This window comes from Cetorhinus maximus, chromosome 2 (genome assembly GCF_964194155.1).
Source record: "Cetorhinus maximus chromosome 2, sCetMax3.hap1.1, whole genome shotgun sequence".
NCBI lineage: Eukaryota > Metazoa > Chordata > Chondrichthyes > Lamniformes > Cetorhinidae > Cetorhinus > Cetorhinus maximus.
The window spans coordinates 113,521,531-113,537,223 of NC_135880.1; the positions used below are offsets into that span (position 1 = coordinate 113,521,531).

Here is a 15,693-nt window from a genome sequence, read left to right on the forward strand (position 1 = left end):
TACTCTATACTTTTTTTTAGCTCCTACCTCAGTATTAAGCAATGAATCACTTTAATAGATTGAAAAAAAACCTCACCAGAATTTACTCACCAATCAACTGTTTTTTTTAAAATCCACTTTCAGAAGAATGTCCTTCACAGCTCTGGTGCACTTCTGAAGGTACTGCCCCTCCCTCTCTCTCTCTCTCTCTCTTTTTTTGGTTTGAGGAGGAGGGAGGGATGGAAGCACTACAGCAATGTAATGTTTGGGGCTATTCCGTTCTTTGACAGTGGGTCCTCCTCGATCCCCTTCTGAGTTGCGGTGACTGTGCTGAATTCTCCCAGAATGCTTCTTAGTCACTTCTCACTACCGCCCTCTGTTGGATGCTCTTCCTTCTGTTGCGTGCAAGGGTCCTTCTCCTCGATCCCCTTTTGAGTTGCGGTGGCTGCACTGACTTCTCCCAGAATGCTTCTCAGTCTCTTCTCACTACCGCCCTTCAAACACTTCTACTAACTCAGTAACAACCAGTGGAAATTAATCACCAACTAAGTTGAAAGTGGTTGATAATCCCTTTAAATAGCACTGGTGGTCCAGGGGTGGGGTCCTTCCTGCTGCTGAACACGTATTTTGGTCAGCTTAGGGAGGGGAGTGGTGGGGTTAGGTGGGGTGGGGGGGAGATGGTGGGTTTTGGAGAGCAGGTGGGTGGGAAGTAAGGAGGTGTATTTTCTTCGGGGACTTCCCCCCCCAATGCATAAAGGGCACCCCTCAATAATACCCACCTTCCTTCCTGCGCTTTAAATAACTTTTCAACAAAAATGACCTGCCCACTCCTACCCGTCCGCCACGCCAACCGTATTATGGCATGGGCAGCGCATTATCAAGGTCAACTGGCTTAGTAACAAGCTCAATTGACACTTGATTATTTACTTAAATATAGTGGGTGGGCTGCTAATTTCGGTACCCACTCATCTACCTGTTGTAGGGTGAGCTCGTGTCAGGTGCGAAGGTGCTGGGCCATGCACCCACCCTATTTTACGTGCACTTCTGCTAAAAACACTCCCGGCAGCGACACGTAAAAGCCAGCCCAGGGGTTCCGATGCTGACTGAAAGATTTGGGCCAATGTTTAATTTGTACAAGACTTAAATTGGGCTACAATTGATGTATTGTCTACTGCAGTTGGGTCATATGAAGAAAAAAACCTGTTCAAACTTGATGAGCTAAATACCATGGTGTCACATTCCATCAATACAACATTTTGTATTAATTTACAAGATGCACAGATTTTGACTTGTCTACGCTATTTTTGTACTTGTGTTTTGTTTTAAATTGATAGCAAACATGCTTGGGGAAACAGAGGACGTAATTTTAATCCCCAAAATGCATGGGTTTGGTTTGGGTGGAAGATTAAAAAGCTATCAGTTACTACTATCAGTAGTTTGTGAAGGTTTCATTCGCTTTTAGGTCTCTCCATGTAACACACTGTTGTCTGGCTCAAACCTTTTCCCAGATTTCTATCAATACCACTGTTGAATTGATCATACAAGGAAGAATCACAGGATCACAGAGCAGAAGAGGTCCTTCGGCCCATCGAGTCTGCACCGACACGTGAGAAGCCTCGCTAAGTCCCCCCCCCCCCCACCCCCAAGAAAGAGGACAGAGGAATTGCTGATACTTTCAATTTCCATGTCCACCCTCCCCATGCAGGGTGGGGCCAACTCTGCGCTTCGTGAGATTACATAAGAAGTTGATAAACTTGTCATAAGGGAAATTATGAGCGTAGGATCCGAGTGAACCCACTTCCCATCACTCACATAGGTGGCTAATTTGTCCATTTTTTTGGGAGGATTCGACTCAGTTTTGGAGAAGTCAGAAAGCTTGTGAAATCATCTATAGAAAAGAAATCTGAAATAAGTTTTATTCCTCCATTTCTTTATTAATTTTGGTAATGTTTGTGAGAACTATTACCTTTATCTAAATACTATCAATTATTGCAGACAAATATTCTTTTGCATTTTCAGTGGGCAACCAAAAAAAATCAATCCTGGATTTTCTGTAATGCAGCTTAGCTTCTCTTTCTCTGACAGAGAAGTCACCTCATAAATTTACTGACAGTCTAAACACTAAACAACTGTTGGTGAGCAACCTTTTTCTGAAGCACTTGATCATGTTTCATTTTAAGCAATGTATTGTAAATAAATCAGAGGTTCTCTGAGGACGTAATGTGCAAGGTCATTGAGCTGTCTGAAAGATTGACATACAACTTGGCACTTCAAGGAAGCTTTCAATTAGTATTTGTACAGTCCATCTAGGTTCTAGCATGACTTTGCTTAGTTGTACTATAATCACTTAAAGTTAATATTAATGTGACCAGGATCAAGATTTAAAACAATTTGAAATAACTCCAGGCGATAAATTTGAAAATGGCATCTTACCTTGTAATCTGTGTCCTTGTGTTAAAATCAAGGGAACGCATTGACCGCAACACTTCTATACAGCCCAGATACTGTAAAAAATTAAAATGTCAGAATTTCATGATTTTCAATAAACATTTTTGGCTATTTTCTATAAACACTAGCTTAGCCTTGAATATTAATAACTTCTCTCCATAAGTTTTTCAAATGTTAAACTGTTTTCTTTTAAATAATTAGTCTCTTTCAACATTTGAAAGCTTCTAACAAAGGGCCATCCTCTATCAACAGATGCTGCCTGACTTGTTGAGTACTTCCAATATTTTCTGTTTTTATTTAATAACAACTCGCATTTAGCATACACAGATGGAAGCCTTTATTTTCTTTCTTTCTTTTGGCTGTAGACAGCCAAATGCCCCCACCTCTGCTGTGTCTTATCTGTCAATGGTGGATAGTGATGGAGGAGTCCAGATGATTGGCTCATAGCTATACTGACAGAATCATGCCCTTTTCAGGCTGTTACTTGATTGATCTGTGGGACAGCTCTCCTCTCTTTGGCACAATACAGAGAAACACATGCTCAAAATAAGTGTTTGATCCTGATGAATATCATTGGCCCTGAACTGGGACTCAGATATGTCAGGTCCCAGTCCTGCACCAACCTTTCCAGGAACGACTCAGCAGGTGTACTTGCTTGATCTCAGAGGAATTGGGTTGCATCGGGAGATCACAACCCAGGTAGGGACCTGGACATTCAAAAATAAGGGACTAAAATTATTTTATGGTGGTTTGAAGCTGTCCACCTTTGAAAAGTGGTCATGGGGACCCAGATTCGTTTTCCAAAGGATGCATGACTTGGAAACCACACGTCCCCACAAGCTAGCAGGCTCCCTCTGATGTTTCCAGGGTCTTCAGCTGAAGGTGGGGTGAACCACTGCTGTGTCCCCAAGCCACTGAAAGCACACTCTTTCAGGCCTCTCTCTCCAATCCTGTGAACTTCAGCAAACCTTTGACTGTTTTAAAGGCCTCAGATTGATATTGTATGACTCATAGGTGGAAAGCAAGTCTGAAGCTAGAGTCTGGCTGAAAGCAGCTTGTTCATATTAACACATCAGGGTTCCATGGTGGACATGATGCAATCATAACAACCAGCTTCAAACCCCTGTGGTTTTTCTAGGCTACATTTTTAGTATGCTTTCTAGGATACAATGATGACATGTGTTACATGTCTATAAAACAGATTTTGTTAGCAGTAAAACAGTTAAATAGATAGATAGATTGGCTTAAACTTAAATAAAAATATTGATACTGACTTGCTAACTGTGTTCCAAATGTGTACAATTTCATGACAGTTAGCGAATAGAGAAAATTTTCACAAATGTATTTGCAATATCACTATGCATAACAACCAGAAGAACCATTACTCATTGTTGATATAAAAATATCTTCAATGAGAGAGAATGAGACCACTAGCGTCAACATTTTTTGGAGATAGAAGTGTCAAAAGTACAAGTCAGTAGTTGACTCACTAATGCTCAGCTTGTATTCAGAGAAATCAATATCAGATGCTGTTTAGGATATTGTTAATGGTTTGTGTTGGTAGCATGTGCCAGCAGATCTGATATAAAAGGTTGAGATAAATGGAATACTTTTGTAAATTAAAATGGATGGATTGAAAATCATACAGGGCCTGTTGATCTCTGCAATCAAATTTCTGATAAACAGCCTAGAGGGCTACAATCTGGGCTGAAAGTACAAATTTATTAAATTCATCTTTATACCATTTGCCACTAAGAAAAACAGACAATGGTTGGAAAGACTGACATCTTGGCCTTTGCAGTGTTCAACACTCACTCATTCATTTTAGATAAATTCAAAACTTAATGTAGGTGCATTGCAAGGCTTAATTCAGAGATGTAGCTTGTTTTTACAGCCCCAGTAAGTAATTGCTATGGTTTAACTCCATTATCTAACAATAGTTAAAGATAGCCTGCATCACTTAGCTGCATTGTGGCTGGAGCAAGTGCTGGCAGTCATGCAGGAAGTGACTCTGACCTGGGAAACACTGATTGAATGGCACGATATTAGAGAGAGCATGCTCCCAGGTTTTTGGATGCTGCACTGGAGGCCTTGGTGGAGGAGGCGGAAAGGAGGGGATACACACTCAGAAGGCAGTGGAAGAAGATAGCCAAGGAGGTCAATGCCAGGAGTCAAACCGTAAGGGACCAGGATGCAGTGCAGCAAGAAGTTCAATGACTTTATACGAGTGGTCCAGGTCAGTGAATACATCTTCAAATGCCATATCCTGCCAACTGCACTACTAGTCTCAGGCACTGCTCAATTCACCACAGCCTCATCACGCACATACCAACAGATGTTGTAAGCACATGTGTTTTAATTTCCACCCCACCCCCTGCTCCCCACACCGCAACCTTATCCTTGTACCTTTCTCCTGTCAGACACCCAGAAAGTGCATCCTGGTTGGGCAGTGGTGGTTCAACAAGAAGACAGTGATGATGAAGATGTACCTATGGTATAAGAGTCTGATACATACAGGGTTAATATTGAACTGAATACAGTACCACCCACACAGTGATGTAAGAGAGCACATGACCTGCACCCACAGTCAGTTGAGTGTTAGACAGAGCTTATCAGCAAGCATGGAGACAGCTCCTAGCTTGTACCCTTTACTGTATACTCGTAAATAGTTCTTAGAGTCAATAAAGACTTACAGTTAACCTAAGTATGACTACAATGACTTTGTCAGACCTACCAAACTGTAACTAACATTCTACAACATGGTGGCTGCTTATGGAAAAACCGCAAACCTCCCAGAAAATGCAGAGAAAGACTAAAATGCTGGAAGACTGAGAAAAAATTCGGTAAAGCAGTCTGACCTGAAAAGAAGCTCCAGAAGAACAGGCGCAGAGGAAAATCTCCAAAGAAAGGCTTGGAAGCTGAAGGCAGAAATTTAAAATTCCTTACTATTGCAGAAGACTCATTGCATTTGCTTTGAAAGTCCAGCTTCATATCCTAAAGCACAAAGTCAGCAGACCTAGCAAGGGTGAGATTTTTTTTTAAATTCCAGGCTACATTAAGCCCTGAGAAATCTTTAAAAATTTCAGAGTCCGAAGTGCAGTTTGAAAAAAGCCATTGTTAAAAACCCAATACCTGAGTCTGTGCCTTTCGGAACTCGCTCTGAAAAAATGTATCAATAATTAATTGAATACTTCAGGAGAATTGTGACCTTTTAAACCCAGAGAAAGGCAAGCAAACACCAGGGTTCAACGAATTTGTGACTTTAAACATAAGCACGGAGCAAGAGAATTGTGCAGGCAGCTGTTCCAGGCGGCCATTGTTGAGAAAAAAATCTTTTCAAGCTGAGCATGGTTGCCATTGTAGCAGAGCCCACCAAAAGCAGCAAAGGCAGGAAATCCCTTTATACCAAGTGAACAGGGCTGCCATCTTGAAATTCAGGAAGTTCCTAATGTAGAGCCTATCCTTATAAAAATTTAACCATGGATCTGAACTCCACACTTCCAAATCAATTCAGACTAATCCAAGGCCCAGATCAATCATGTAATTGGGGATTTTAGAGGAAAATATACAGCATAGCTTTAGATTTAGACAAAAAGTCAGAAGCAGAGCAGGTTAACACACTGCTTTATTTGGTAAACCCAATTGCGGACGACATTAATGCAAGACAGGGAAGCAATGAATCAACTGCTACCTTTGAAGAGGTAGTAAAACCTTCTGGTGTTTACTTTAATCTGAGAAGCAATAAAATACTTGAAAGAGCTAAATTTAACAAGCGAGACCAACAGCCAGGAGAAACTGTCCATTCGTTCTTCAATGATCTGTGCAGGATGGGAGAAGATTGTGGATACGGAGGCTTAAAATATGAACTCACCAGAGACAGAATAGTGGTAAGAGTAGCAGACAGTGCACTCTGATCTCATACAAGCAAAGGAAGATCTAACCCTCGGAAGGCAATCCAGATAGTTAGGTAGTCAGAACTCCATGATCAGCACAGAACAATTTTAAGGGGAGAAAATAAATCATGGTACAGAGACAAACCCACAGTTCAGCTAGTTAAGCAACAAAAACACAGGGGCACTCCAGGACAAGGAAAGCAATACCCAAACTGGCCAGCAGTACGACCATGCCAACACTTTGGAGTAAATTGCAATGTCCTGCATTTTCAGCCAATGCTTTTAATGCAATAGGATTGGATACTATGGCAAACTGTGCAGGGAAAAAGCCCTGAAAATCTCAGAAGGCCCAAAGATCATCCACAAGGTTGAGACTGCAAGTCCGGAAGACACACAGCCATGCTTCTTGGGCGAGGTTAAAGATCTTGGTCTCTCATTTTAGAATATGGACATTTCAGTCAATGGCCACTTGACAAATTTTAAATTAGACACACAAACCAGTGTAACAGGCCTGTCAGGCAAAGAAATGTGACTAAAAGACCTCTGGCTTTGAATAACAGACACACCACTGTATGGGCTCAAAGGAATCTGACTTCCAGTCATAAGCATGATTTTAGAACCGCTAAGTGCTGGTGGCAAACAAATCTTCGCTCTGATGTATGTCATCCGTAACTAGCCTTTCTCTTTCTTGAGCAGACATGCTGTGTAGCCCTAGACCTTCTCAATATGGCAGACAATGTCAAAAAAACACTTTCATTAATCATACAGAACTGCAAGTTCCCGAGTACTCAAACAAAAAAGAATATTCCGGCTAGGACTTCAGCTCTGAACTGTCTTCTCTCTTTCTGGAGCAGGATTATCCATTCTTGTTCCAGGTGCCGGAACACCTACAATGTTCAGACAAGCCAACCACCCAAGAGCTACCCATGACACCTCCAGTGGAGGATATAAAAGAGAGCGACCAGCAGTCTGATGAGGCTCAACCTCCAGCTCCAACGATGGTACAGCAGGTCAACGCTGCAACCACCAAACATACACTGCAACTCCCAGTCAGCATGCCAAAGCCACAAAAGACGCTGGAACCAGGTGACAGCCATCCATTGCCGAAAGCGAAATGCAGAGTTGAGCGTACCACTACAACTCATTCTAGTGACAGGAGTGCTCATCCTCCACCACAATCCACATAATGATGTAAGAAGCAAAAGAACTGACAAGGAGATAAGTACAATGCTCGTCCGCCCCACAACAAAGGAGTTAGGGAGCAACCACTGACCAGTGCAACAACCGAACCGACCAAGTATAGTTCAACAGGAAAGAATGAAAGAAAAGGATTAAAACTCACCGAGATGCCAGAATGACCTCCAAACCTGCAGGAAGGACCAGCAGAGACAAAGCCTACTACTCCTCCAACAGCAGTGCGAACAAGATATGGAAGGGTTATGAGGCCTTCAGACCACCTGAACCTTTGAATTCAAGGTCTTGAAGTGGGAGAGATAGAGTAGCGACAATGTAGTAATGTAAAGGTATGATAGTAATAACAATGTGCGACATAAGGTAAACTATAATCACAAAATATATTGAATAAAGACTTGGGGGGGGGGGGGGGGTGTAGTATAAGGGTCTGGCACATATAGGGTGAACATGGGACTGAGTACAGTACTGTCCACACAATGATGTAAGAGAGCACATGACCTGCACCCAGGGTCAGTTGAGTGTGGGACAGAGCCATGCATATCAGCAACCATGAAGAGAGCTCCTGGATTGTACCCTTTACTGCATATTTGTAAATAGTTCTAAGAGTCAATAAAGACTTGCAGTTAACCTACATATGACTATGAAGATTTCTTCAGACCTACCAAACTGTAACCAATGCCATACAACAATACAATCACTTGATTTCACACTCGCAACCCCAAGCTCAGATACTGAAACTACATGTAATTTACAAGACAGCAAAGACGCAGGATCTGCAGGTAGTGAGACACCAGGCATGAGAGGCCTGCAGTCAGGGTAAGGGGCAGGGATAGTACAGCTGTCAGCTCGCAGGAGAGCAAGATGACACACATGTCCTATTGTAGAGGATTCAAATGAACACTTCGGTGGGGCAGTATACAGTAAAACACTGATGGGTATGCACAACCAAAAGCTTGGTGTATTGACAGGCCTGTCGAAAAGGCTGTGGTTGCTGTCAAGGAACATGGAGTGCCAACTTGGCAGAAGGCTTTGTGCAGAGCTTGGAGCCCTTCTTTTCCAGCATGGGGTGGTGGCCAATGCCATTAGTATATTTGTGAATGATGCAGCATCCACTGGCTGATGTCACAACTTCCATTGCAGTACAAGCACCAGCCACTCAACATCTGAGTGATGCCATACAAGCTCAGATTGCTCAGTCATAACTGTGAATTACAATGTGCAAAAGTGGTTGCAGGCTACCACGGCAGTCTGATAAACTGACCCCAACACATTACAGGGATTGTTTGAGGTGCTGCCGCAGAGAAGAGGAAGTGGCTCCATATGGATCAGGAACCTGCTGTCCTCTCTCAGGAAGATAGCATTCACCTTCTCACTCCTGTCACTCCACTCATGACCTTACTGTTGCCGGTCAGCCAGCCAGCCCAGACTGTTGCACCCTGGAAAGATTGTGCAGTTTACTGCCAGGCCCTGAAGGCCCACAGTTGCATAAGGCTGTCCTGCAAGAGAAAATCAGTAGCTTTCCACCAGCCATGCTGTAGCCACTGGGAGAGCACCAGGTAGAGCACTGGCACAGGCCAAGGCACATGAAAGACAGGCACTAAGGGAATGCACAAGGGCGTTTATTTAGCTTTTGTATGCAGGCGGAGGAGTAGTGGTATTGTCACTGGGCTAGTAATCTAGAGACCGGGGGTAGTGCAATGGGGACCAGGGTACGAAAACCACCATGGCAGATGGTGAAATTTGAATTCAATAAAAATCTTAAATTAAAGGTCTAATAATGGCCTTGAAACTATTGTCGAAAAAACCCATTGGTTTACTAATGCTCTTTAGGGAAGGAAATCTGCCATCCTTATCTGGTCTGGCCTACATGTGACTCCAGACCAACAGGAATACGGTTGACTCTTAAATGCCCTCTGAAATGGCTTAGCAAGCCACTCAGTTGTATCAAACCACTAAAAGGAATGAAACCGGATGGACCACCCAGTATTGACCTAGGCATCGGAAACGACACTGCAAACTAAGCCTTGTCAGCCCTGCAAAGACCTCCTTACTAAGATCTGGGGGCTAGTGCCAAAATTGGGAGAGCTGTCTCACAGACTAGTCAAGCAACAGCCTGACTTGGTCATACTCAAGGAATCCTACCTTACAGATAATGTCCTAGACACCACCATTACCATCCATGAGTATGTCCTATCCCACCGGCAGGACAGACCCAGCAGAGGTGACAGCACAGTGGTATACACTTGGGAGGGATTTGCCCTGGGAGTCCTCAACATCGACTCCAGACCCCATGAAGTCTCATAGCATCAGGTCAAACATGGGCAAAGAAACCTCCTGCTGATTTCCACGTACTTCCCTCCCCCAGCTGATGAATCAGTACTCCTCCATGTTGAACACCACTTGGAGGAAGCACTGAGGGTGGCAAGGGCACCGAATGTACTCTGGATGAGAGACTTCAATGTCCATCACCAAGGGCAGCTCAGTAGCACCACTACAGACCGAGCTGGCTGAGTCTAAAAGGACGTAGCTGCTAAACTGGGTCTGTGGCAGGTGGTAAGGGAAGCAACAAGAGGGAAAAATATACTTGACCTCATCCTCACCAACCTGCCTGCTGCAGGTGTATCTGTCCATGACAGTATCGGTAGGAGTGACCACCCCACAGTCCTTGTGGAGACGAAGTCCGTCTTCAAATTGGGGATACCCTCCATCGTGTTGTGTGGCACTACCACCTTGCTAAGTGGGATAAATTACGAACAGATCTAGCAACTCAAGACTGGGCATCCATGAGGCGCTGTGTGCCATCTGTACCAGAACTGTACTCAACCACAATCTGTAACCTCATGGCCCGGCATATTCCCCACTCTACCATAACCATCAAGCCAGGGGATCAACCCTGGTTCAATGAGGAGTGCAGGAGGGCATGCCAGGAACAGCACCAGGCATACCTAAAAATGAGGCGTCAACCAGGTGAAGCTACAACACAGGGCTACTTGCATGCCAAACAGCATAAGCAGCAAGCGATGGACATAGCTAAGTGATTCCACAACCAATGGATCAGATTCAAGATCTGCAGTCCTGCCACGTCCAGTCATGAATGTTTGTGGACAATTAAACAACTCACTGGAGGAGGAGGCTCCACAAATATCCCCATCCTCAATGATGGGGGAGCCCAACACATCAGTGCAAAAGGCTGAAGCGTTTGCAACAATCTTCAGCCAGAAGTGCCGAGTGGATGATTCATGTCAGCCTCCTCCGGATATCTGCAGCGTCACAGATGCCAGCCTTCATCCAATTTGATTCATTCCACGTGATATCAAGAAACGGCTGAAGGCATTGGATACTGCAAAGGCGATGGGCTCTGACAATGTTCTGGCAATACTGCTGAATACTTGTGCTCCAGAACCTGCTGCACCGCTAGCCAAGCTGTTCCAGTACAGCTACAACACTGGCATCTACCCGGCAATGTGGAAAATTGCCCAGGTATGTCCTGTAAACAAAAAGCAGGATAAATCCAGCCCGGCCAATTACCGCCCCATCAGTCTACTCTCCATCATCAATAAAGCGATGGAAGGAGTCATCAACAGTGCTATCAAGTGGCACTTGCTTAGCAATAACCTGCTCACTGTCACTCAGCTTGGGTTCTGCCAGGGCCACTCAGCTCCTGACTTCATTACAGCCTTAGTTCAAACATGGACAAAAGAGCTGAACTCCAGGGGTGATGTGAGAGTGACTGCCCTTGACATCAAATAAGCATTTGACCGAGTGTGGCATCAAAGAGCCCTAGCAAAACTTGAGTCAATGGGAAGCAGGGGGAAGACTCTCTGGTGGTTGGTGTCATTCCTAGCACAAAGGAAAATGGTTGCAGTTGTTGGAGGTCAATCATCTAGTTCCAGGACATTACTGCAGGAGTTCTGCAGGGTAGTGTAGGTAATGGTAGGCACAACCATCTTCAGCTGCTTCATCAACAACCTTCCTTCCATCCAGCATAAGGTCAGAAGTGGAGATGTTCGCTGATAATTGCACAATGTTCAGCACCATTCGCGACTCCTCAGATACTGAAGCAGTCACATCCAAATGCAGCAAGACCTGGACAATGTCCAGGTTTGGGTTGACAAGTGGCAATTAACATTTGTGCCACACAACTGCCAGGCAATGGCCATCTCCAACAAGAGAGAATCTAAATATCGCCCTTTGACATTCAATGGCATTACCATCGCTGAATCCCCCACTATCAACATCATGGGAGTTACCAGTGACCAGAAACTGAACTGGACCAGCCATATAAATACTGTGGCTACAAGAGCAGGTCAGAGGCTAGGGATCCTGCAGCGAGTAACCCACCACCTGACTTCCAAAGCGTGTCCACCATCTACAAGACACAAGTCAGGAGTATGATGGAATACTCTCCACTTGCCTGGATGAGTGTCACTCCAACAACACTCAAGAAGCCTGACACCATCCAGGACAAAGCGGCCGCTTGATTGGCACCCCATCCACAAACATTCACTCTGTCCACCACCGACGCAGCAGTGTTACCATCTCAGGAATGCACCAAGCCTCATTAGACAGCACCTTCTAAACCCATGACCGCTATCATCTAGAAGGACAAGGGCAGCAGACACCATGAGAACACCACCATCTGGAAGTTCCTCTCCAAGCCTCTCACTATGCTGACTTGGAAATATATCGCTGTTCCTTCACCGTTGCTGGGTCATAATCCTGGAACTCCTGCCCTAACTGCACTGTGGGTGTACCTACACCACTGCAGCAGGTGCAAGAAGGCAGCTCACCATCACCTTCTCAAGGACAATTAGGGATGGGTAATAAATGCTGGCCTAGGCAATGATGCCCACATCCCATGAATTAATTTTTAAAAATAGCATATTTTCACATAATATGTTTAATTTGTCTTGGCTTTTATTTTCACATTGTAGCCAAGCAAATGCTGTGATGATCAGAGACAGGGAAGGTGTGGGATTGTTGATGACTGGGAAATTGGAGATGTAGTTACTAGTACCGCACTCAGATGAGTTCTTCACAGACAACTCAGCCAGAAAGCCTGCCTAAGGTGCCACCTGCCACTCAACTATGCACTGTATAGCTGGTAGAAAGAGTTGTGCCTTAATGACAGGGAGGATCCACAGCATGCAGGAGACCATCAGCTTGACACCCACTCTATTGAGTTCTCCAGTGCTCCTTCATAGAGGTCTAGGCAGCAGAAGTATTGGTACTGCATGTCAATGGTCTGCTCTATGACACTTCATGTGGCAGCATGGCTTTCATTAGTTGCATGCTGCTCTTGTGTGCGTAGGTTAAGCGCCAGAGTCATCAGTCATGTCATCAGTGGTAGCCCTTGTTGCCTAATAGCTACTCTTTTATTTCCCATGGTGGCTCAAATGGAGATGGCACAGCAGATTGTCACAGAATGAAGGCATCATGACTGCTGCTGGATTACCAGGCATTGACCTGCATGACGTGCTGCCTATGGTCACACAGCAACTGGACATTGAGAAAGTGGAATCCTTTTTGGTTCTAGGTTAGGGGAGAGTTGACATGCGATGCCTTTAAAGCAATGTACATGCAGTCAATGGTATCCTGCATCATGGGGAAGTCTGCTATTCTAGTGAAGCCGTGTATTCGCTCTGTCTGCTTTTCTGTGGCAAGAAATGTGAAATGTAGTTGGCTGTCAATGAGTAGACAGAGCTTCAGTGACTTCCCTTATCCAGCATTGAAAGGCAAGCTATAAGATGTTGCAAATGGAAGAAGCCATGATTACCTTCCTAGCTATTGGCAATGCCAACCTTGCCTTGTTTTGGGGTTGCAGCTGTGGCAGATATCAGTGAGGGCTGTCCTCACTGAAGCACAGACATTTCATGCATTGCTGCTCACTGACATTCAGGTAGGAGAATTGCTCCTTGACTGTGGGCTCTTGCTGAGAGTCTTCTCCACTTCCTCCTACCAACTTGTTCTGCTCTCAATGCCATCTGCTTACCCCCCCTATTACGTTGTACTCCAAGGATAATATATACTAATACACCCAGGTCTGAGGGCAACTGGTTTGTGCAGAAGCCTTGAAGTCAGCAACTTGTCCTTCAGCACCTGCCACACCACTCCCGCTAGGCGTTGCAACTTTGAACAACTATAGAAAGCACCAAACACTACTGGAATTGAAGTAAAAGCCAGAAATAATCAACCAGTAACTTACCTATAAGTAGTTGATGATGATCCCCTTTGATAGCAATGGCTGAGTGTCCTTCCTGCTGTAGAACACATGTGTGAGACTAAGAAAGGGTGTTACTGGGGAGTTGAACTCAAAAATGACATCACTGGCATCAAATCAGCATTGCATGCATGACATCATGATTTGCCTGCTCTGAATAATTCCAGCAGACATTCACTGCATGCATGCTAGCGCCTTGACAAATATAGTGTCTGGCGCTTTTCTCCCCCACAAATGTCCATGTGTGCTTGCCTTTTTGGTACTCTAAGGGCCATTCATACAAAAAATGTTGAAAACTATCCTGGTTTCCCACCTCAGAGTATTGCAGTAGCTTTACTCAAAGGAGATATTATTAGAGGAGAATTTCTTGCTAATGTTAGCGAATGATTTGGGTGGTTTAATGACCCTAAGTGGGGAGCTTTGAGTAGAAACCATTAGTATGATATAGAACAGAAAATGCTGGAAATACTAAGCAGGCTGAATCTTATGTGCCCATGTGGGGTGTGTTTTCGATGCAGTGCCACTTAAAATATGTCGGGTGGCTAGCCCACCATCTCCCCACCCACCCCAGAGTTGACCCCCATAATACACTCAGTAATGTTCCTGCCCGGTTGGTGGGCGCCGAAATCAGCACCTGCCCGCCATATGTAAATAAATGATTCAAGGTCAACTAGGCTTGTTAGCAAATCTATTGACCAGGATAATGCACTGCCCACACCATAATATTGTTGTCATGGACAGGTGGGCGTGAGTGGGCAGGCAGGAGTGGGCAGATGAGAAAACTTAGGAAGGCAGGGGGCACCTCATTCGGGGGGGCGGGTGTGGTGCTGCCCTGTGTGCATCAGGAGCAACACTCCAAGATGTCACCCCGCACCCCCCCACCCCCTTCCACCCTCACCACCTGCCCTCCAAATCCCGGCATTCCCCCCTCCAGTCCCTCACCCCATTCCCTGGGCTTTCAGATCCCACCCTGCCTAAAACCCCAGGACTTACCCGGTTCCAGCATGCTCCTTCTTGTAGTCCCGGCAGTGCCCACTACTGCGCCCTGGCACTGCCAGGACTGCAAGAGCTGTTGACCAATCAGATTGGCTGGCAACTCTTGAGGCCAGGACTTCCTCCCACTGAGGGGCAAAAGTCCCACTCTTACCTTGTTTAGGCAGCCCCGAGCGTTTTATGGCTGCCGGGTGTGTTTCTTTCTGATCTTTCGGCTATTGGCCGACTTTCCTTCCATGGGGTTGGGGAGGGAGGCGAGGAGCAGTCTACACCCCCCCACCCCGTAAAATCCAGCCCAGCAGGTCAGCAACATCTGTGGAAAGAAAAACAGAGTCAATGGGCATAATTTTAACTGCCAAGAGGTGGCAGATTCTGGTGTGGGCAGCAAGTTCAAGCCCCAAAAAGTGATGGTGGGTCCAGAACCCAACATGATCCTGCCCACTTCTGGGTTTAACCTGGAAGGGTCTGTAGGCAAGCAGACAATCCTCCGTGGGGCTCCGGGGAAGTAATTTCAATATGTTAACCCCCAATTAACTGAAGATTTAACACAGAATTCTGGCTTTAACAGCCAGCTCGTGGATTTCCTGAGCTGTGTGGAACTCATCAGGGTCAACGAGATGAGACCCCAGTGGGGAATGCTTCTGAAGTGAAACTGACAGGCCGGGAAGCCTGAAACTGAAGAGCTGCAGCCAGGCCTAGGTGAGGGGATACAATTCACAGCATTTCTTCTGAGAGTACTGTCACTACTTGACAGATGACTTCCAACTTCTTGGAAGTCAGTTCACCTGTCTTGTACTTCACTCACCTTAAACTGCACTTCCCTGCTATCAGCCTTCCCTGCAGCATGAGAACAGTTTATGCAGCTCAACCTTAGACCTCTGATAAACAACAGGAGCAGTACTAGCAACACCAGTAGCAGTAACAGCTTCCTTCTCCTCAGCCACATGCCGCTTCACAGGACAGAGT

General features: G+C 45.2%; 1 protein-coding gene across 1 annotated transcript in view; it reads right to left on the reverse strand.

The window, feature by feature from the left end:
* The window catches only part of shc3 (SHC (Src homology 2 domain containing) transforming protein 3), a 271,811-nt gene that overhangs the window by 175,721 nt on the left and 80,397 nt on the right, over window positions 1-15,693 (reverse strand). Inside the window, exon 2 of the mRNA XM_078568592.1 lies at window positions 2,413-2,483. Coding sequence (XP_078424718.1) covers window positions 2,413-2,483 — 71 coding nt within the window. The remainder of the gene's footprint in view (window positions 1-2,412; window positions 2,484-15,693) is intronic.